This window comes from Atractosteus spatula, chromosome 12 (assembly GCF_055471065.1).
Source record: "Atractosteus spatula isolate fAtrSpa1 chromosome 12, fAtrSpa1.hap1, whole genome shotgun sequence".
Taxonomy (NCBI): Eukaryota; Metazoa; Chordata; class Actinopteri; order Semionotiformes; family Lepisosteidae; genus Atractosteus; species Atractosteus spatula.
This window is the reverse complement of record NC_142717.1, coordinates 20,581,273-20,606,090: the sequence shown is the minus strand read 5'-3', so window position 1 is coordinate 20,606,090 and position 24,818 is coordinate 20,581,273. Positions and strand designations below refer to the sequence as shown.

The window sequence follows — 24,818 nt, the reverse complement described above, 5'->3', positions numbered from 1 at the left end:
TTCAATAGTTCGTTATTCTTTAGTCCAATCTTTAACACAATCCTATTTTCCTCTCTCTCCTCCAAACCGCATTCACCTTATCGGCTTCCGCGATGGTTCACTGCCTCCGGGGCATTTATATTTCGGTTCCTGATGAGGCTCAGCTGTGTCTCGTTGCTTCTCTGGGTAGACCCTTTCCATATACGGGTGAGCTGGTTCTTCTTGGCGGCCATTTTGCTCAGGTCTATGTCGAGTATATTAAGTAGGTCGTTCCAAAAACACCAGTTATGAATGACCATTCCCCTGGTCATCTTACAATATATATACGCTATAGAGATCTGGAGGTTTTGATTGCACTTTCAATGAGCAGACTGTATTTAAAAGAATGCACACAGGTGTGAATAAATGTGACAATCCTGTTCTCTGGAATTCAATTAATAATTCATGAAAAACTAAAGATGTCAGTTCTGCATTCCCTGAGACAAACTATATAAATAAAAGTTTTAAGAAATTGAGATCTTAAGAAGGATATTTCTTTCAACCAAATGTGTAACTTTATATCATCTCCGATAATTGTGTATAATAATACATTGTGGAATTCAACCTTTCATTAGGGTAAGCCTGTATGCCATTTGCCTTGTATCGAGGTAGGAGCAATAATGGAATTAGTCACAGCAAAGAAACCACAGAAACGCTTAATTCAGACTAGACCTGAGAAATTAAGAATATTAAGAAGCTTGAGGCTATAAATTTCTACCTCCCAGTCTTAGTTAAGCAAATTAAGAAAAAAATACCAATAACCTTAAGGTGATCCTCATACAGATTTAGGTCAGGAGAGATCAAATAACTAGCACTGTCTTTTCTTACTAATGATGTAAGTAAGGCTGCGGCTGCATGTATGGCATTTGAAGAAACACAGAAGATTACTCTATTCATCTTAGGACTTGCCATTTTCATTAAGGTACAGTAGCAATACTCCTAAACTTCCAATACTGGCTACACCATAGTCCAATGTCACAAACCACCAAAAGTAACTTAAGTAACTGTAAGTTTATTTTTAATTCATATTTAGGTGTATATTTGTTTTTATCTCTTCTTGTACATTTTTACTTTAGAAACTTCCATAAAAAGTGTATGTGTTCAATCAGTAACTCTTTTTGATCTGTCTTCTGACAAGAGCATCAGTCCCCACAGAGAGTTCTGCTACAAAAGGGCAATCACTCTGACCTTGGTCCTGAGTATACTGCAGTTTCTGATGACATGTTCACAGTGTGCAGATATGATAGCTCAGCTGAGTGTTGATAATGTGGTGGCTCATTTCGCTGCATGATTTTTTAGAGGCAGAACAGACCCTAGCATAGAACACACTGGCATTAAACCATCTCCTCCCAAAAAATAATCTGGGATTATATATACAGTACTGCTTTCAGTCTCTAGTTTAGGCAGTTTTAATGGTCCTTGATTCAAGATACTAAAATAAAGCTGAAAAAATACAGTACACGTGCTTAAATCTATATCTTATAAATGTTTTTCTTATTACAAAGTCAGATACATCATTGTGAGAGGTTCACACAAGAAGGAGACTTTAGTATTAACTACATTACCTGGAAGAATGGGGAAGAGGACTAGTTGACTTCAGTCACCACAATATTTGATGGAAGACAATTGGTCAGGTGACATTTAAAACTAGAAAGCTGAGGCTTCCATATGACCATTAAATTCTTAAATTCTGTTCAGTGTCTGACGAACCAATAGACATTAAATGACTTGTTCTGGTCTTGGAGATACTTCTGTTTTGGAGATAGTAAACATCTTAGCTCCCTTGTAGTATCTATAGAAATGAATCAAAAGACGTTTAGCTAGAGCTCAGACAGAGAGAGGCTTTTGTTTTCTTGTAGTGAAAGTATGAATACATCTTGAATGCGTTTTATAATACATATGTCTTGAAGTGAGGTGTTTTCATGTACAAAGATCTCTGTGGAACAGTATCATAAATACCTTTGAACAGGGATGGTGAAATCATGCAGAATTATTTTTCAATTATCATATTTGCAGTCTAGCATTTGCACTTGCAGCTCATATTTTTAATATGAGCTTTTGGTATCAGAGTAAAACTTATTATAAAAACTGAACAAAATTTAAGTTATCATCAAAAACTACAATGTTTATATAAAACCTATCATGCTTTTTCGCATGCAGGAATGTGAATCCAGATTGCATTTATTGACATAATTTACATAATTTTTGCCTGGACATGATCTTAAAAACAGAAGCTTGGATTTCATTGTATTTATTGTTAATTGCATGAAGTCAGTAAGTGCTGTTAATTGTAGGACTGGGTGCACAAGTCAATTTTAGAATGGAATATGCAAATATATTATATATTAAAGAGCAAGCTCCATTGGTTTTTGGGTAATTATACCACAATCTGACACTGGGGCAGCTAAAATCCAACACATCACTGGGTCCTTGTGGCATCTTCTCAATTAAAAGAGGGATGTTATTCTGTTAACCAGGATACTTCACATCTCGCTCTCGAACATTACCTGGGATTGGAAAATTGCAGATCTACCACCAATATATCTGCCACAGGTAATCTGTAACTGTACTTTATCTCTGCCTTTACCTTTTGGGAAATAATATTTTGAGTTAAATTGAATGAATACTTAGAAAACAATGCAGTTTGAAGACACAACCAACATGGATCCAGAATTCATAAATAAAGACATAAACATAGAAAAAAATGTTGAATTTAAATTCATGGATGTTATGCACAAGTTTTATAATGCATCAGTAGGAACTCATTTGGAATACTGTGTTGTTTCTGGGTCAACATATTATACTGATGGAAAAAAGAAATGCAACACTTTCTGGAATGAGAATACTATAGTTATAGGTGGGAAGAGGTGGAATAAACCTATTACTTGTTCCTACTATAGTTATAGTTTATATAAAAATTTGTTTTAAGACCTCTGACCAGCAATACAGCTTTTGCCACACTTAGTCAATTTTTTGTGCATTCCATAATGCCTTGAATGTCACCAGAAGCAAGGGAGAGGCCCATTGGCATACTGCAGGCAGGCATGTCATGTGCCAGTGTTGCCAGACACTATGGGGTAAGCCGCTCCACTGTATCCCGACTGCAGAGCAGGTTTCAACAGACCAGCAGAACTGATGACCGTCCAAGATCCGGTCGCCCTCGAGTGATCACACCAGAGCAGGACCGACACATCAGACTGTTCTGTCTGAGAGATTGTTCCAGATCTGCCACCCGTACTGCTGCTGAAACTGCCGGCAGACACAATGTCTGCATCTGTGACAGGACAGTGAGGCTCCATGCTGCTGGCCTAAGAGCAAGGTGACCTGTCAGAGGCTCTCTGCTCACACCTCCTAGACGTCACACCAGATTGGCTTGGGCCAGACAGAGGCTGCGATGGACTCATCAGCAGTGGCATCAGGTCCTCTTCTCAGATGAGTCACTCTTCAGCCTGTTCCAAGCAGACAGGAAGGCCAGTGTGTGGAGAAGGAGGTGTTGTGTTTCTTTTTTCCATCAGTATATATATATTAGATTAGAAAACTGAAGAAGAGTGCAAGAACATTTCTTCTTCTCAAGCAGTTGCAAATACATCCAAGTTAAGGAGATTTGATTCAGGTATACAAGATCCTAAAGGGTGAAGACAGGATCAAACATACAGATGAAACGGGACTATATCACACACTGTAGTGTAACAAGAGCTTGTGCTTTCACAACTGGGAGCTAAAGGGATATTTAGCATATAGAATAGAAAACACTAGGAGCTATGTGTAAATGGAACAGGTATTGCAGTAAGATGGCTGAGATCGAAACAGTATTTTTAAGAAATGGTTGAAATTTTTGTTTCATTTAGTTATGAAGCTATGAAATGAGGGGCTGAATGGCCTCATCAAGCTTGAATTTGTCTAAAATTCTTATGTAATGTCATGTCATCATTTTTTTTATCTGACAACTAAGGTAAATAACCTTAAAAGACTTCAGATTCTGCAGATCACATCTATCTTGCTGTTCATCCACAGAATAAACTGCAATTCAAAGAACAGGAGCCAGTTGTGAACTGTCAACACAGAAGCTTGTATTAAGTGTATTCGACTAATGTAAAATAATGTTCTTTAATTTATTTGGCAGTAATCATTTATCATGTAGACATTTAGTTTTGTATTGTAGACAAACAAAAAAAGCCTTCCGTTATTTTACTGCAAGGCCTACTGATGAACCATAAAAAGACCTTTTGACCATTTGACTGTAGTCTAAATGACCACATGCAGATTATATTGTAGTGATCACAATGTGTATGACTGGATCTTGTAAAAACCTGTGATCCTTTTTATGCTTCCCTGATCTTGTGTGCATGTCTGTGTTTCTGTGGTACAGGAAACATGCACAGACAAAGGAGTGATTTGGTGCACCAGTCTTGCTGCACCCAAGGGGGAAGAGAGAACAAGAATGGAGGAACCTCTGGTGGACTCATCGGCTTGTACAAATAGGGTCTGTCCAATTGCTGGGATACACATAAATAATGGTGAGTTCTCTGGTTTTGGTAAGTCTGGGGAAGAATCCAGGGTAAATGTTAATGTCTATTCTCTGCTGTAAATTCTTAAATATCCTGTCTTGTAATATATTTCTGTAATAAAGTTGTTGTACCCTAGCATATTTTCGTGACAATATTTTACATACATTTCAGTGTATGTCTATGTCCTAAATAAATTATAATACAACCGATTAAATAATTATTGATTAAGTGGTTAAGAATTACAGAAATACTGGTTAACTGTCATAAGACTTATGCTGTTGCCAAATCAAAGATTTTTCCTCCGTATTTAGAATTCTCCATACTAAAATTCAGAAACAAGTGCAACAATGTCCTTACATAGACTTCCAAAGTAAACTTAGACTGCAAGCTTAAACTAGCTCTTGAGGAAATGTATTTACCCTTGAGTTGCACCCTCAGAGTTTCTTATTTTAAAAACACAGTAACGTAACATTTCTGTCCATCATTGTAACCTCAGCACACCACAGCTGGAAATGGAATGCCATAGCTAAAATGTGGCAGATACTGAATCCCTCATTAAATCAAGCAAAAGTTCATCATGATTTCCCTTCTTTTTAAAAAAAAAGTTGTATAATTTTTCCTTGTTTAGCATACTTATCTTAAGCCCATGTTGTGATACTGCATTTTACAATTACCCAAGCCAACAAAATAACAATTCGAGCTGTTCTGGCTAAACAGCAATGGCAAATGTACTGTATCTGTCTATAAACATGACCCTATTAAACATGAACACTTCAAACAAATCTTGCTTAATTTCATCATAATTTTAACTTCCTATTTTAATTTGTGCATCTTCAAAGGTTGGGATTAATAATCATCATTCTTAACTCTAAAATGGGTTTAATACAGCATCTGTAAAAAAATCATAAACTTAGTCACAAATCGATTGTATTTTCATTCACAAGTAATCATGGCAATTAGAGATTTGCTTGTTGAGTTAAATGGATGCCTGAATTAGGAGGTGAAGGGTTCCTTTGTAATTTGTTTTATGCGTGATCCGTCGTCTGAAACATAATTTTTATTTTTGCTACTGAATAACTTATTATCTCCCATACTGTGCTATTGTGCACAAGTACTGTAGTCAATTAAAGTTCTAAAAAACTTAATTTGAGGACATTTGTCAATGACAGATCTTTACAGGAGTCTTCTTCCTTATTCTGAAGTGCAAAATTGCAGATTCATCCTGACAAAAGGGAGTGTACACCAGAAAACAGCAAACTAGTTACTAAAGAAAGATCACTAAATATCTTTAAGTAAATGGTTTCTGAAAGATATTTAGTGAAACGTTAAGAAGGACAAATATTAAGTTACCGATATAGGAAAAACAACAACAAACTGAGCATTTTCTTAATTGCACTTCTTTCATGACAGTTTTCCTAGTACTTCTGTTGTTGTTAGTACTCTGTTTTTCAAATTACAGTACATTTAATGGAGCATGTTAGAAACATATGCTAGGTTGTCAGATCACCATGTCATTTGCTTAAGAATACATTCGTTGGCTACATCAATAAAAGTAAAAATACAGATTGTTTTTTTTATTTGATTAATTTTCTCAATTTCAACTGATCTATAACGGCCATTTTTATTATAGGCTTACTCTGCTCTGGTAATGCCTGCCCATGACACTACGCTAAATAGGACTAAGTTCTCATGGTTACATAGTAAGCAGTGTTTCCATGAAAAATTAACTAAGCATAACAAAGCCAGTGCTTCAAAATCCAAATAAGAATAATTGTATTACACAATGCAGCACTACTGCCTTGAAGCTTGATCTAATCAGCTTTCAGGAGCTAAGTAATATCTTGTCAATACTGCCATGGAACACCTCTAAGCAAAACCAGGCTGCTGCAGTACATGGTGTTGGTGGACCAGTCTCATCAGGTGTTTTTATCCCTCTGGACAAGGATTTCCAAACAATGCCCTAAAAATTATGACAGGGGATGCTGCTGCCCTTTGTATAAGTTGTTAAACCTGTTTATTTGGTCGCTATTTGTAGACTAACGATTGCAAGTCATTGTTCGCAAGATTAAACATTGGGTTTGCTCAATCTGTCATATCTAAACTTCCTCTAGAATGCAAATACTGATGAAGTTTCTCATATCACCTCCTGGTCTCATGCGTAGTGAGGGTAATAGTATACCATGCCACTCGCATAATACATAATGGCAAAGCAAAATAGTTTGGGAGCCTTTAAAATAAAAAGCACTGTATAAATTCAATTAGTGTATTAGTATTAGTATATTTGTATTAGTATTAGTTTAGTTTTAGTATTAGTAACTGGGGGTAATAAGAATAACCACCACTTTTTATATGCTTCTGACAAATTTGGGGTTTTGTTGGTATGAAAAACTAGTGTCTGAACAGTATTATGTGACATTTTCCATAGTTTTATCTTTTGAATTACTCAAAGAAAGAAAATAAGTGGTTTTAAATCAACAAACCATACTGTAAATTGTTGTGTAATCTCTTGAGAATGAAACATGCAGCTGATGACTAGTCTCAACAGCAGAGCAGAGGTCAAGCAGCTTATCCACGGCTGGAGGTTATCAGTGTCTGTGCTGTAGGATATGAACCTGGAAGTGAAACTTGCTGTTTTTTTTTGCTCATTTGCTGGTTGCCAGTGGAAAAACCATATTGGGAAAAGAAATGTGTTGAATTTTGCCATGAGAGAGAATGTGAAAAAGGTGCAGGTGGACAGCTTTTTGTCTCTGGCAAAACTTTAACATTTTTTTTAAAAAAGGTTCCACATTTTTGCCATTTTTAAATGGTGCCTCAGCTGCTCAACTTCAATACGTGTATTGGCATTGTAAAAATTATCTTTCCATTCAGCATCTTGCAAAGACCACCAGAATGTTACAGATATACTTATAAGCTCTGCACCTCAATTTACAGTACATGGAGGATACCCATTCACTGTATCTGATGGTAAAATAAATTATTTCTAAGCAAAAAATCAAAGTATATCAATAAAAGGAAATTACATAACATGTAATAGGAAAAAACATTAAAAAGGTGATGTGAACTGGCTAACTTGAAGAAACAAGCACAGCTTGGACCCTGTTATTGTATCTGTGCATTTTGTCAGACATTTGGTGGAGTAATGTGCCAATACTCCTTCAGAATTAATTAATAGCAAGTTAAATTAGTTTTAATGATCTGTTTAATCTGCCTGTCATGTAGCATTGTACAATATTTCTGGGTAATTTGGCTGAATTTGAAGCAGACACTGACATGACTGTACAGAGATAACGTTTCTAAAGGACAAATAAATATTATGCTTCTATGGATTTTCTTAACATAATATAAGATCTTAGATGAGGTTTAAAATATGAAAATGAGAATGGTATTTCTCCAGTTCATTTTGCATATGCAGTACGTACTATACAGAGCAAATAATATAATTTTTTTATTGTTTTTGCTGTTTTGTATTCCAACATAATAGCTAATAAATAAGAACTAGGAAACAATATAAAAATCACTTAGGTACCTCTACTCTTTCCTCTTTTACTCGTTACCATAAAACATAAACTTACCATTTTCATTCTTATTCTTGAAAATTTATATTTTGTGGATACTGTATCTTTTTCATGCTTAACACATGGTGCCATATACTGTACTGTGAACTTTTATTAAAAAAACATACAGACAGTCCTACTTGAATTCATGCTATAAGTTGTGATGACTGTTACTACTAACTCTGCATAGGAATAACAGGTTGAGTCACACCATGCTAAAATAAACAGTGTTACTGAAAATACAAAGATAGTGGTAAAATATCATAGCATTTCCTAACATATATTCATTCCACATTCTTTTTTTAAAATAATGTATAAACAAACAATTTTCTGCACATTTTAATAAAAAACTCAAACTTATTCATCGGTTCTGTAGCTCCTTGAGATTTGGCTAAATGCAAAGAGTGACCACAATATTAGTTGTTGTGAATGTATCAGTATTGGTTGTCTTAATACCACATCACTATTTCTTTTCATATCTTAAAGTAATTCAATGCTGTATGCTTACCTACAATCATGTGATTACAGACATCACAGAAAGTGGGCTTCTTGAAAATATGTTCCAGGAAGCTGTGGACAGTGGTGTCAGGTTGCTTCAGGCTCTTTGTTGGAGAGGAAATGTGACTGTCGGAAGTGGTAAGCTGCCCTGTGCTAGTGCTCACACCAGTCAGTAAGTCCACCTGCAGCTTCATGTCACTGTTAGTCCTCTGGAAAAAATTATCAGCACTCTTACTCCTGAGACTCTTGGCTTTGAAGGACAGTGATCTCTTCAGCTTCTGCAGCTGTGGAGAAATAAGAGTGACTTTTAGAATCCTGGCTGAAGCATTGGTCATATTTGAAAAATGCTAACTCTGGGTACAAGTATGTGCTCAGTGTGTAACAGAAACAACGTTAGCTTGGGCTCTGCCATAGTAATTGTGAAAGATAAAGATAAATCCCCTGAACTAAAAAGTGGCTGTGACTGTATAATAGGGTAGTGCCTAACTGTACTTTCTCAAAATACAGCATAAGAGGTATAAATAGGAATATGGATAAAACATGTGGAAAGGCCAGGACTAATGCATTATTGGGGCTTCTGACTGAAAGCTGCTCCTGTTTCACAGTGATAAGTTTGCAGTGATAAGGTTTTTAAAAACCTTTCCTAGCAAGATCCCTATAGAATTTCTTTGGTTCACTTAACTGTAATTGCCATAGACATGTTCATGTACAGGCCAATGGTGGCAGTCCAACCACAATGAGAAATTAGAGTGAGAGGGCAGTGGAGGCTGCTGGCTATTTGCCGGAGATGGGGCTTGGAAAGGGTCATGGAGGTGTTTGAGTTGCGTTTATTGTGTGAATGAGGCGCGGCTGAATAGGGAAGACACATGAGGGCAAATTGAATGGAGTCTGCGATGCTTACTGGGGGCTCTGAAAGAGAGAGTCTGTTGAAAAGCAATTTTACAGGCAGTGGAGGCTGACAGTTGTGGTATCTAGCAACAGACTATTAACCCTTTCAGATCCACGGTGGAGCCAGCAGTGTGGCATGTCTTCTTTGGTGGTCAGTGGGACTACAGTGAGACTGCAAATCAGACATTTTTCTATCTTTAATGTGACCTTGCAACCAACAAAATTCAAGAGAAAAACTTCTGTAATAAATGCAATAGGTCCTTCCACAAAGTATTAGTTGGGGAGGGGGGTGTGCACACTTATGCAACCAGAGTGTTATAGGTTTTTTAATTTCAATTATTTTTTCTAAGAATTATCTATTTGTTTTTCTCTTGAGTTTTGTTGGTTGCAAGGTCACATTACAGATGGAAAAATGTCTGACATGATTTATCTTGATTTCTGGCTTTACATCACAAAAACCTGCAATTTCAATAAGGGTGTGTAGACTTTTTATATCCACTGTATCTGTGAGGTGAGTGAGCTCTTTTGTGTGTGAGTCAAAAAAGTATTTTTTCCAGTAAAAGGCGTGGGAGTATGAGTAATTGTGAGTGATGAGTTACAGGATTAGATAATAAGTTTCTGTGTGTGTATCAATGAAGCCGAAAGGGCTGACCCCCAGGATACGAAGAGTGGGCTCCTGGCTTCCTGTAGCTGAACGAAGTCTAAAGCGTCTCGACTGCAAGGACAGAGAAGGACCTTGGCAGGGGTGAATACATATCAGACTGTTGTGTGATAATTAAAAGGGTGTGTAGTGAAAGAAAAGAAACTGGATTGAAGTATGTTAATTGTGTCTGGGGGCTGTGTGGCTGGTCAGTGGTTAGCATTACTCCCCCCAGTGCTGAGACTCTGGGTTCAATTCAGGACCTGGGGTACTCTCCCTGTGTTTGAGTGGGATTCCTCTGGGATCCCATTGCTTGCCAGGATATGCTCCAGCTTCCACATGGCCCTGATTTGGAAGAAGTGGTTAGAAAATGGATGGATGGATGGCTGTTTGGCTTGATGAGAGTTAGAAAAGAAAAATATGACAAAAGAAATGTTTGGAAAAGGTATAATGAAAGTGGGAAAAATTCTGTGCAGACAGGCCAATGATGAGCTCACCTAGTGGGGTGTGACCAGTCTGGTACACAAATCTCATTTTATTTATTTTGTAAAGAATTATTTTATGTATTGAGTAATTACAACCCTTTTAGTTTATTGCTAATCCTGATATAAAAAAGACAATGTGATATAAATATATGTTATTGGATGTTTTGACTATTGTCTGAAAGATACTTTAATGTTTTCTTATACAATCATTAAAACCTATTATGCATGCATCTCAGAAACATTTTTTTTTCAGTCACACATAACACTAATAAGTAATGGGCTAACAGAGTTCCGACAGGTTGTGCCATTGTTTGTCTGTAATCCCATTCAAATTTGTATCAGAATAAGCAGGCTTGCGTGCACTATAACCTTTAAGTTATTGCTTTAACCAGTAGGTGGTCTTTGGTTCATTTCTTTGACAAAAACAATTCCCTACCTACAGCACTAATACAATTTCCAGAAGACAGAATTTAAGTGCTTCTGTGGTAGGTCTTTATTTCAGGCATGTTGAGGCAAGACATGAGCACTTCCTCACTGTGATTCCTCTCTGCTCTCATTACAATTTTTATGAGTCATTATATGTGCTGGTCAAGTTTCCAGGAAACTTCCTTTTCCAAGAATTAATTCACTCTACCCTCTGGGCAGCAGGTTTCAATGTTCCTGTTGAAGCACATTCTTAATTTTCCACTTTATTACTCATTTCTTCAGCCTTTAGAACTAAACTGCAGCACCACTTTTAAAAATGACTAAGGTTGATAGACTGATTATAACCTAGAAATAATCAAATTCCAGTTGGCAGGAGTGAGTTAGCGGGATATTATAATCAGAAAGTTTTACTGATAATTTACTGAGATTTACATTTGAGGCAACATCTTTTTTTTCTGAACAGAAAAAAATTGTTAATGTTAATGCCGGATGTCAAGATCCATTCTATCGATGTTAATAAGAGTTTAAAGAAATATGTATTTTTGAAATGTTGTTTTTTACATACAGTAATCTACCTTTTAAAAATGCCTCAAAATAAACCTTTTCTGGTCCTGATGGGCCAACGTTTGTAAATGGGCATTCCCTCCCATGCCTGATCATCATAAACTGATCACCTACAGTAGTAAGGGCTCTTTACCCTCTCATCTAGTCAGAAACAAAGGTAAGCTGATGAGAGGATGCTTTTAGTTGTACAGTATATGCTAAAGCGAACAAGAACAGAGTTCAGAACCAAGATCTGCACAAGAAAGCAGATCATAAAAGTCCTGAATTAGAAGTGGGGATTTAGAGCTCAGTTGGATTGAGAACCACAGACAAAGGACTGGGGTTGGGAACCGATTTTAGGCCTTATAAACCATGAAGATTAAATTATTTATAAAAATGTATTTCAACACTTTATATCCTTAGCCTTTCCACATACACTCTGAAAAGAAACCATGCAAAGGTTAACTTTTATGCAAATCAATATGTTGGATTATGCAAAATTAATCCAACATATTGATTTAATATGATTAATCCAGCTAATGCTGGATGCAAATGAGGCTGAAGAATGATATGAGGAAACCATGCTGTCAATGAATAGTATTTTAACCTATAACTTCTCATAACTAGGCATTTCAAGCATGTTTTATAGTGACAAATATGATAAATTGAAATTGAATATACTCGGATCTGTATTTAAATCTTCAACTGTTTACAACTGCTTGTGATCCGAAAATCACACCTTCAACCAGCTTTATGAAGATTTGAATGAGAATCCAAGGCATAATACTGTACATGAAAATAAAAATGAAATAAAAGCTCAAAACTCAAAGGCTGGCTCTATGATTCAAATAACCCTCACGTGGAATGAAACAGAACTTTCCCAGGTACAGTATATTCACTAACATTGCAGTTTTATTCCCACATATGAGGAGATACTATGCTTTAAGGCCAAAACAATCAAACTTTGCAATACTGTTGTTATCACAGAGACAATAGGAACTTTCTGTTAGAATTACACATTTTAGCTTTGCTTTCCTTTTGAACCGACCACCAATAAGACTGATGTCTGATTGAGGAGTTTGCACTACAATGTAAACTAATGTGAAGGAAGCAAACAAACTGTATCATGTCAGAAAATATGTCATGCCTGATGAAGGATTAGCAATGCACAGTAGTTATTACATGGCTGTTTAATCACTAACAGTTTTTTTAAAGCCATGCTTAAAAAATATGTTTTGCCTTTGGACAGCAGAAAGAAATATTAAATTTTGCTTTTGTATACTCATACAGTGGGTATAGAAAGTCACCACCCCCTTTCAAAATTTTTACCATTTGTTGTATAACACTTTGAAAATAAAAACAAATTAAATTTGGCTTGTTCATCTTTTATTTACACACAGTAACCCACATTTACCAAGTGAAGATAACATTCTAAAACATTCTGGAAATTAATTAAAATTACAAAAGTAAAATACCTTATTTGGATAAGTGAACATCCCCCTTACAATTGCATTTGTAAACTTGCTCAGGTATAACCAATCACCTTACACATAACAGAACAAACTAATTGGCTTCCGTTTGTGATAAACTGTGGTGATTTTGATTAGTTCAGAATAAAAGCAGCTGTTTCTAGAGGATTCCACTGCTTGGAAGTGCATTTCAAAGCAAAGAATCCACTATGGGCGGAAAGGTGCTTTCAAAAGAACTTCGAGTTAAAGTTATGGAAAGGCACAAGTCAGGAGATGGGTATGAAAAGATTTCAAAGGCTTTAAATATTGTCACGCCCTCTGCAGCCAGAGGGTGCTCCTACTCTGTCCTGTCCCTAGTTTCCTGTGCTTTGCTGTCCTTCCAGTGTCTCTCTCTCTGGGGCTATATATTTCCGGGCCACTCATTCACCTTCGCTCAGCATTGACCTTCGGATGTCCTGAGACCCGCCTAGCATCCAGGTCGCCCCACGTCCGCTGCCTGAGGGCATTGGTTTCTATACTACTCCTGAACTGCTGAGCCTGGGCTAATCCCCCATTCTGCCGCTACACATATGGGTCTTTTTCTGCTCTCCTGCCTCTCCACGGTTCGTCCCTTCCGACATCCGTGACAAGTATCCCATGGAGCACAGTCAAGACCATCATTAAGAAGTAGAAGGTATATGGCACCACCCAGACCTTGCCTACATCAGGCAAACTGGATGACTGAGCAAGAAGACTGATCAGAGAGGCTACCAAGAGGCCGATGGCAACTTTGAACGAGCTATAGGCCTCTATGGTAAAGACTGGTCATTGTGTGCACGTGACAACAACATCACAAGAGCTCTACAAATCTGGTCTATATGGGAGGGTGGCAAGAAAAAGCCACATTTCTTTAAAAAAGCCACATCAAAAAGCACCTTAAAGATTCTGTGGCCAAGTGGCAAAAGGTGCTGTGGTCAGATGAGACCAAAATCAAACTTTCTAGCCGGAATGCAAAACGGTATGTCTGGCAAAAACCCAATACATCTTACCATCCAAAGAACACCATTCCTACAGTAAAGCATTGTGGTGGCAGCATCCTGTTGTGGGGGTGTTTCCCTTCAACTGGGACTGGGACACTTCTCAGGATAGAAGGGAAGATGGATGGTGCAAAATACAGGCAACCTCTTGAAGAAAACCTGTAGCCCTCAGCCAGGAAGTTGAAAATGGGAAGATGGTTCATCTTAAACATGACAATGACCCAAAGCACACTGCCAAAGCAAATGTACAGTGGCTGAAGGACAGGAAGATGAATGTCTTTGAGTGGCCTAGTCGGAGTCCTGACCTAAATCCTATCAAAAATCATTGGAATGACTTGAAGAGGGCAGTCCATCAACGGTCACCACGCAGTTTGACTGAGCTTGAACAATTCTGTAAGGAGGAATGGGCAAATATTCCTCCCTCTAGGTGTGTAAAGTTGGTAGAGATGTATCCAAACAGACTCCAGGCTGTAATTCAAGCAAAAGGTGCTTCTACCAAATATTAACTAAGGTGGGTGTTCTCTTATCCAATCCAGTTATTCTACTTTTTTATTTTGAATTTTTTTTTAGAAGTTTTGCTTTCTTTTTTCACTTGGATGCTATAATAATAATAATAAAAGTTTATTTGATATAGCACCTTTAAGGGTGGCTTCTCAAAGAATTTTACAGAATGACAACAACAATAAATAAAAAGAATACACAAGATAAAATACAAATACAATACACAGAGGAGACCGTAGATGGTAGTACTAAGTATAGTAAGAGCAAAGGGGTAAAGAATGGAACCAGTTAAGTAAAGGCTTTTCTAAAGAAAAAGATTTTGAGTCTGGATTTGAAGGAGTTTAGAAAAGGTGACTCTCTGATATCCTAGGGGAGAGAGTTTGGGGGCGTAACATGGGAAGGTCCTGTCACCCACAGAATGTAGACGGGCTTGGGGGACAGTTACTGTAGGAGACCAGAATTAGAAGAGCAAAGGTTGCGAGGTGGGAAGTAGGGCAATAACAGTTCAGACAGGTACTGAGGTGCCAAGACATGCAGAGCCTTATACAGTAGGTGAGCAAAAGGATTGGAAAGTCCACATGGAATTTGACAGGAAGCCAGTGCAAGGACTCCAGGATAGGAGTAATGTGATTACTTTGCACTAGACCTGGACAGGATTCTGGCTGCCGAATTTCAGACATACTGCAGTTTGTTCAATGTAGATTTAGATATCCCAGCGAGTGGAGGATTACAGTAGTCAATTCGGGAGAACACAAATGTGTTGATCAGCTTTTCAGCCACAGTTAGTGATAACATGGGGTGTAGTCTAGTGATATTTCAGAGGTGAAAAAAAAGATGTTTTGAAAATATGCTGCACATGTGGGTCGAATGTTAAGCCAGAATCAAATATCACCCCAAGGTTTTTCAATTTAGACTGAAGCTCAAGTACAGAACCATCTATAGACAGGGTTGCAGCATTGGCTTTACAAAGTTGATGGGTGGTGCCAATTAGCATGACTTCAGTCTTGTCACGGTTAAGATGACGGAAAATTTTTAGTCAGAGATGCAATTAGATAGAATAGAGACAGCCACATATCCTCAGCATAGAAATGATAGCTGAGGCTATGTGTTTTTAAAAGCTGACCAAGTGGAAACATGTAAATGCTGAAGAGCAAGGGGGCCCAGTATTGAGCCCTTAGAACACCAGACTTAACAAGACCAATTTCAGACCAACTGTATACCCATTAAGAGAGACAAAGTGACAGCGATCAGTGACGTAAGACCAGAACCACAGTCTCAAGACTAGAAAGTAAGATGTCATGGTTAACAGTGTCAAAAGCAGCACTGAGATCAAGAAGGATGAGTATAGAAAGAGAACCAGAATCAGAAGCTATTTGAAGATTGTTAGTGTCTTTGACCAGGGCAGTTTCTGTGCTGTGAAGTTGAAGGAAGCCAGATTGGAGGGGCTCAAAAAGGTTATTTGCCATGAGGTGGTTATGTAACTGAAATGTGACATCCCGTTCTAGAATTTTTTAAAGAATGGGTAAGCTAGAGATGGGGAGAAAATTGTTTAGATTGTCCACAGCCATGTTAGGCTTTTTTGGCATGGGGGTAATGGCAGTAGTTTTGAGGACTGTTGGTACAACGCCAGTGCTCAAGGATTCATTTATAATATTGAGGACAATAGGACAGAGAGAAGAGAAACAGGACTGAAATAAAGAGGTGGGAATGGGATCTTTCATGTGTGTAACTAGTTTATTGAGGGATGCTGAGTCAAGAAGAGAGGAGTTGGAGAGAAGGGAACCCGAAAAGTTGGATAAGGAGGGAGGAGGAACTGTATGGAAATGATATGCGTATTGTAGAGAATGTGATGCCGGATGTTGTCGATCTTCAATTCAATTCAACTTTATTTGACATTATACTTAAACAGATGCATAGTATAATGAAAAGTGTTTTTCATTAGTCTCTCAAGTGCAGTATATATATACTATAGGACAGCAGACAATAGACAGAAAATACAGTAACAATAACGGTGTAAACAACAGTATGGTACCAATGCGACAATATGCATATCTGTTAAAATATGTGCAAAAGAACACAAACAGAGCAAAACAATGCAAAATAATACAAGTTCAAGTTTATTTGTCATTCCAGCCATATACAAGTATACAGAGGAGCGAGGTATCATTCTCCAGGTCTACGGTGCGAATACAGACAAGGCACTGATAAGACAATGCTATAGACAATGTAGACATAGACATTTCTGACAGGGTACAGGGTACATAAAGTGCAATGTGCATAGTGCAATTTACTTTACAGGACTGTGCAAAGAATACATCAGACAGTGTGCCTGACATTAGGCAAAAAAGAACTAAGTTTCCAGATTTGAAGTAGGTGCAGTAGGTACAAGGAGCTTGTTGAGGAGCCTGACAGCCCTTGGGAAAAAGCTGTTACGGAGTCTGGTGGAGCTGGCCCATATACTGCAATATCTTTTACCAGGTGGTAGGAGGGCAAAGAGGTGACGGGATCGTCCACAATACTGGAGGCTTTGTGTGTGCAGCGTGTGTGGTAGATGTCCTGAATGGACGGAAGGGAGGCTCCAATGATGTGGATAGTATGGGGGGAAGGGGGTGATGGGGGAAGGTTTGCTCTTCTCAGTTGCCACAGGAAGTGGAGACGTTGTTGTGCTTTTTTAGCTAGGGAGGTGGTGTTGATGGTCCAAGTGAGGTCATCTGTGATATGCACACCAAAAAAATTTAGTACTTCTAGCTGTCTCCACAGGGTAGCTGTTGATGTGCAGTGGGGAGTGTTCAGTGTGGGCCTTCCTGAAGTCAATTATCATCTCTTTTGTCTTATCTACTGTACATTCAGAGACAGATTGTTGTTGTTTTAAAAGCCGGGAGCCCTGGTTTGACCCGCGAAGTTTGCAGGATCTTGGAGTTAAAGAAATCTTAGAATGTGTTGCAAAGTTGTGTTGACGCACTCTTCTCCAGAACCAGGATTGAACACTACTGGTATAATGAATAATTAATCAATTGCGCATGAAATCATGATTAATATAATAATACATTCTAAAATAAAAGATCTATAGCTTCATATTATTTTAACTTTAGTCTGATTTCCATCTGTGTTGCTTGTTACATGGCCTTCAGAGACATCGCTGTTACTGCCGGTCTAAATCCAGGAACAGGACAATAATACACAGCATTTGGGAGAAACATGGGTTACAAACATTCCTACGGAATTGGACTGTAATGAACTGGACAGATGACTTCAAGCCAAGAGACCAGCTGTGTAAGTCTTCAGGAGAAAAAAAAATGGAATGAAATAGCCGAGTGGTTTTGTAAAAGCAGTGGAACAAAGCCAAAAACTTGAATCTGCTTTACTGTAAATGAGGTTATGGTGCTTTGAAAAATATAAATAATCAGTTTATAATACAGTAACATTCTTCAAGGACTTGATGCCATTGTTATTCTACCTCTGCCAGGGAGTGAACATGTTTTAACACTTAAATGAAACATAAGATCAGATTTAACAGACGTAACAGGAGGTATCTCTTTAAACGGAGGGTTGTGGGAGTATGGAACAAACCACACAGTCATGTTTTGGAAGCCGATACCCTGCCTTCTTTCAAGAAGCAGCAAGATGATCCTCAGATCAATTCTCTGCCAAGAATGGCTTTCCTAGTTATGACATTTCTTTTATTTTTTTCATCTTAGCTACATATGTTCTAAATATATACATTATATACAGACTTTTTATGTCAAGAGAATTGCTATGAACTCAAGCACTGCATGCACATTTTTCAGCTGTGATTGAGCAAATTAAACAGCATTTCTAGGTTACACTGTTACCTGACCTAAAGAATCTCTTACCTAAATTTAATCCAGGATAAGAAAAATGAGATGCGAGAACTTACTTTAAAAATAAGTTTTTCAAAGTTAAATATTTTTATCTATTTTCAAATTAAAACATATAAATAAAATGGTGTGCTTTGTAATATTTCTGTTGGTCAAATTATGAATGCTTTGCTATGTTTTGGACACAAAACACATTTACTATTATAATCTATAGAACATAATGACACACCAGAGTAAAGTCTATTTTTATAACTGTGCATGTACAGTATTTCACCCAGATGTGATGTTCAGAAAAGTCTGATTCACACAAATATAAAATCACTTGCCACTTGTGATATTGCCCATTTATTATTGAGCCAATTTTACAAACTATATTCATTGCATGGACAGATGCCATTTGGCACAAATTTATTGGTACTAATTTAACAGCATTAATTGTGCACAAATTCACTGACATTTTGGAAGGAGAAATAATCATCATTAAAAGAAGATTCACATATTTTCATATCTTTAAACAATCAATAGGTATTTGTACAGGTATATTTCAGGTACTTATGAGCTCTTTAAAGATTTACTACACACTTGTCTTGAGAAAAGATGCCTTAAGCCATATTGTACAACAGACCCTTTTCAACACTACATGCACACCTCCTGGGTAGTACACTGTGTGGGTGTCTTCATTGTCAATTTACTGTGAAGAAAAGGTTTTAAATAAACTAGCTGGCAGGTCTTACGAGAAACACCAAATTTGAATTATTGGTTCTGTGAAAGATCACTGAATTAGCCTTCCTTAAATTCAACATCACCCACAGAACGCTGTTATGCTTCAATAATTTATTTTACATTTTTAAAGCTAAATAATACATTTTACTTAGGAAATATTTGAGGTTAGAGAAAAAAGTATAAGGGAAAAGTAAATGAGTAAACCTACTTATGCAAAAGTTTATTGTGAATATGGTACCTGCATTTTATGTACTATATATTTGAGATGTTTGTGAAACAATATATAGAAATAGCACAATGATGGTTAGCATTGCTGCTTCACAATTCTTGGGTCCTGGGACCTAATCTTGACTGGGATGCTATCTGTATGGAGTTTGCATGCTCTTTTGAGGTTCATGTGGGGTTTTCCCTTGGTGATCCAGTTCCCCCCATCTTCAAAACACATGCTTGCTAGGTCAATTAGTGTCTCTTAAATGTTCTGTACATTATTGTTTTGCCTTAGTATTGGATTTCTTATATTTTCATGTGAAAGACTCATGATGAGTAGTAATATGATTAGAAATGGAAGCATTTATTGCCTAATTTAACAATAAATTAATATATAATTGAGTGTAATATTATTTCATTTTAATATTGTTAGGTAACTGACAATTTCTTTGGATCTAGAAAACTTTTGTCGGTTTGAGAAAATTATTTCTCTGTTGTCTTTTGTCAGACTGTGACCTTGTATTACCACTGAAAGTAGAAGAGAAGTATCAATAGATAATTATAGGCTGCATTCAGTGTTTTTAAAACCAACGAGCCTTCACTACTGAGAATAAAGATGGTCATGCAGTTTGAGCTGCTAAAATAGATGACAAATACTGTGCAGCTTTCTTTTTTACACTAAGGTTTCCATTCATTCTTCTTTTCTTTGATAAGGAAATGCAGCAGTTGTCCTGAGAGCATACTCAATGTCATATTGTAGAAAAAAGCTATTGTTATATTTGTTTTTACAAATTTAATTCTATCCTGCTACTGCAAGATAACCGGATTTGTAAATTTAAGCACATAACAAAAATATTCCACAAGGAAATCTACCAAATTTAGCTTTTCACTAGTTCAGTCTGATCCTAGTAAGTGTGATACAGAGATGAAATGTATTAGAGGTTGTCTGGCGTAATTTGCCTAATGGCAGCCTAACTGCAAGCATGAGGCTGACAAAATCCTCTCTCATTTTCACAAGGGGTGGTGAGAGAGATGTGCAAAGGGGTGTTCAGGAAGTGATATATATATACTACTGTGAGAGAGTAGAAGTGGGTAAGTTTAGAATCGAACCTTTCTCTTAATTTCTGTTAAAAATGCCATTTATGATGATCAAATATTATGATTCCAATACAGTAGCTAATTTGTAGCCTATAAATTGAATACACAGCAATATACAGTACTATACACGACTCAATTGCAAAGTATTCTGAGCTTGAGGTCAACCTAAACAGATACTCCTTTCTATGCAACACATACTGCAGCAACACATAACAGCTTATATTTAAACCCTGGATCAATGAATTACATTTTAGCATGTTACCCAAATATTTATATTATGTTCTCATAATCAGGTCATGATTTTACCTTGAAGCAAGAAACACCTTGATGCATTCAAGGAAATGGCTCAGAAAAATGAAAGTTATTTGCTTTCTTCCCACCGTCTAATTGATAATCACAGTAATATGTGTGGGAACAAAAGCTAAATTGGAAAACGTGGAGCTAATGAGACCATTCTGTTTTCTTCAACTTCAGACATAAATCCAATCTAGACACTCTGGGATACAATGAATCGAGTTTTATTACCAACAACCTTGAAATTTCTTTTAAATGATACAGGACTTTCTTAAGGTAGGCTAACTTAATTCATCAGTTCGCAAAGAAAAAGAAAAGGAGATTAATGTTCAGTGACACACCTCTAAACCCCTACGTAACATCATCCAAGACCCAGTATGTGAAAACACTGGTCACTGAGGGTTTTATTCTTGTTTGGACAGTTCAGCTTGGGTGCTTGAAGGAGTGAAGATGGTTCAAGTCCATGATCTTAACCACATACACTACAAACGCAGGAAATAGATAAACAGAAAATATTACAAAGACCTTGGTTTTGTTTGACTTTGAATTTTGTTATTGTATCTTTAAGTAAATACTGTACATCAAGCTTACATGTTTTTGAAGACCCTGACTGTTTTTCCTTCAGAAATTCTTAGTGACACTAACTCATCATTTTAATGAGTCATTTGCGTGGTCTTTGTGATTCCAAAACAACACCAAGCAGAGAATCATACTCTGCAGACTATTTTCTATGCATGGGTAAGTGAAATTCTCCTCACAGGTTTGAGGGACAAAACTGATCTTGTATAAGCTGTACCAGTGATATAGCTGGAATTTGAAAGATAAGAATATTATACAATACTGTAATTAGCTAAAGATTTCCTACTTTTTCAAATACCACTTCAGGACAAAGTTACTTCAATAAATAAACAAGCAATAAATGAGTACTAGCAAAGGCCAGTGAAAACGCCTTTGTTAAAAGGGAGACCAGTCATTTTTATGTCCTGAAAACCAATCCTTCATCACAAGAGAAAAAGAATAAAAAGAACCTTGAAAACATGCCTTTTATTCATTGAATGTACTGTACAGGAATGCCTGACTGTGTTTGGGCAACAGTAAGAATATCAAGCAACCAATTCCTCACGGCCCTTTGAAAAGCACAATGTAAAAATAGTATACAGTATCAAATTACAAAACTACATTATAGTATGCAAGTTATGTGGTCATCTCATTATGTGTCATCTCAGCAAGTGGGCACCTTTCGATTTTACTCATATATCCATTTTCTGCAACTGATTTAGTCATAGAGGGTGCCTTTGAGCTGGAGCGTAATCCAGCAGGCAAAGAATGCAAGATGCAATTATTCCCTGGATGGAATAACAGTACATTGCAGGGTGTACACACATTTAGGGCAATTCAGGGATGCCAATTAACTCCGGCAACATATCTTTGGACTGTGAGAGGAAAAGGATGCACCAGGTGAGAACACAAAGGAACACAGGGGAACACGCAAACTCCACACATAAGGCTCCACAACCAGAAATCAAATGCAGGACCAAAGAGCTGAGACAGAAACATTAACCCCCTGTTTAGTCACAAATCCTGGGTTTCTAAATTATTTGATTGAACCTGACTTATTTAATATTAGTACTTTTACTAGCAACTTAAAAAATTGTACTAGAAGAGTCCATCTTTACAAATTAGTAGTTCATTAATTCAGCCTATTATACTTTAATGTCAGCTGCACTGTGTAGTACAAAACAGTAAATGCTTAAATACTAGGTGAAATAGATCACACCTGGAACTTTACATCCCATGATTGTTTTCCATACTGGTTAGCTCACGGACTCACTAGATCAAAAGATCATCACATCTCTAGTGAATGCTGGTGAAAGAATATCACAAAACTTATTTAAATAGTTCTTAGTGTAATCTAATCCTCAATAACCTTACCTAGTACTATGCTCTTTTTGCAATATAGTTCACACTCAAGGCTATAGGTGACCCAAAAAATTGTCACTGAACTAGAAACTTACTGTACATGAACTGCCAACAGGGAGACCTTTGGTAAAGTTTCTTTGGTGGGCTGATTTGACATAATTTGAAATATAAAGGTGAACACTAGTATTTTAACATTAAATTATAACATACTATACTCATTAAAAGCATGAGGATATCTCATTTGGATAAATATTACATAAGAACTTGAAATGTAATATAGTAAAGAAAAATATAAAGTACTGTAAGCTTCATTAACTATCACAACACCCATCTACTGTAGCTAATGTTAGCTAGCAGTCATTTCTTTCTTAAAAGTTGTTGTTAAAGCTAGTTTGACAGTTTGATAATGACAGATATAAAATTAATTCTATTTCATATGCTGTAGCACACTGTAAATACTTTTCTCAATTTGCTTCAAACTATAGGATCATAGTGTATAAGACATGTGACCAATAACTAATTTAAAAGTAGTGTAATAACCAGCCTTACATCTAAAATGTTTTTGTGTTTAGACTTTGACTTCCTGTCTGGCTTCAAATTATTCACACGTAAACATAAGAATGACTCAATATGAATCAAAAATAACATGGCAAGGTGGAAAACAATGTCATTATCTCAAATGCACTTACTGTAACTAACAGACAATTCAAAGATATGAATGCCATCTTGAGAAATTTTCATTTCATCTGAATTTTCATTCAGATTGCGGGTTGATGGGTGTTGCATAATTAGTTGTTTACGAATTTAGTTGCTACTCAGAATGTCTATATACAGTATGATGCTTAACATTTAGACCAGATTCCGCTAGGATTATGTGTGTATTATTATTAAGTTAATATTAATCTGTAATTCAAACAGTTGTCTGTTCCCCCTAACTGTGTTGTAGAATAATTACTTGATTTTATAAGCCTGGAACTACAGAGAATCGCTAAGAATATAAAATGAAGAATACCCCTTGATCAGGTCGAAAACGAAACATGTTCTGGCAGAAACAAAACTCCTCCGAAGCAGAGACTTCATTTATTACCTTTGATTCTTGCTGGCTGACAGTAGACGCTGGTGATTGAGGCAGATCATGCTCTTGTTCATTTTCCTTTTCTATGTTGTCTTCCTCTAGCATGTTAGCTGGTGGAATCATCTATGGGGTTTTTATAGTTGAAAATAAAACCAGCGTCAGATGATCCTGTTCCGTTCCTCACCTGCTTCGTGGAGTCTCTGTATTTTATTATAATTTTACATACTGGTTCTGAAAGCTGTCCTGGCCCCTGGAACCGTCTGTGAGTCCCAGAACCATCAAAGCATCATCTCATTAAAGTACTCCAAAAGGAGGGTAGCCCGTCTTTTGTCAAACTATCAATTGTAAAGGGTTATGCAGTGGGAAGTCAAATCGATTATATTTCCGATTCAATAACTTTATATCAATCAAATTCATACAAAGGTCGACGGGTAGGAAAAAAATAAAGTACAAAAAACACAAAGCAAACGGGGATTAACACTCAAATTAACAAACCTCAGCAAGAAAAAAAAATGTAACTCAGATCGCAGACTTGAGACAGTTCAGTTTTTCATGTCCCTTCACCAGAAAGCTGCTGTTTGTCAGAGCTTTGTCCCTATTGGCATACAGTATACCTCCCACCGCTGAATGAAAGTAAATGGTATATCCTTTCACTCAGTTGAGCTGGATTAGAATGATCTGGTTAAAATGCGTGAGACTTTTGTTTATGTCTCTGGTATGTCTGACTGACGGCTTCGGAGGGAGGAGTCGCGCTAGATCAGTGCCATCCTTGTTTATCCTACAATGATATCAACCCCTATTTCATTTAAAAGGTCATAAAATAAACGTTAAAATAACTATAGCAACGCGTATTTCCTTAATCGTAGTTCGATTAAGTAAAATATTTTGAAAAATGATAACTCCGAATCTGCGCATATTATGCGGGGCACCATCCGACTTCATTTACAATATTTGTCATAATGTGCATCTAGGAATGTGAGAAAACATTTATTAAATATAAAATAAGTTAAAGACACAAATAAGGATACACAACATAAATATTTTAGCATTATTTTGATTAATGCTGTGATGAACTCAAAATCAAACAGAGAATAGCGAGCAATCATTATCCGTTTT

At 36.8% G+C, this 24,818-nt stretch overlaps 1 protein-coding gene across 1 annotated transcript in view; it reads right to left on the bottom strand.

The window, feature by feature from the left end:
* Nucleotides 1–24,438, bottom strand: part of stac (SH3 and cysteine rich domain) — a 100,836-nt gene extending 76,398 nt beyond the window's left edge. Inside the window, exons 1-2 of the mRNA XM_088929687.1 lie at nt 23,715–24,438; nt 8,589–8,862 (exon numbers count right to left, since the gene is read on the bottom strand). Of these exons, the coding sequence (XP_088785813.1) occupies nt 8,589–8,862; nt 23,715–23,825 (385 nt within the window). The 5' untranslated portion in view covers nt 23,826–24,438. The remainder of the gene's footprint in view (nt 1–8,588; nt 8,863–23,714) is intronic.
* Between the last annotated feature and the right edge of the window lie 380 nt (nt 24,439–24,818).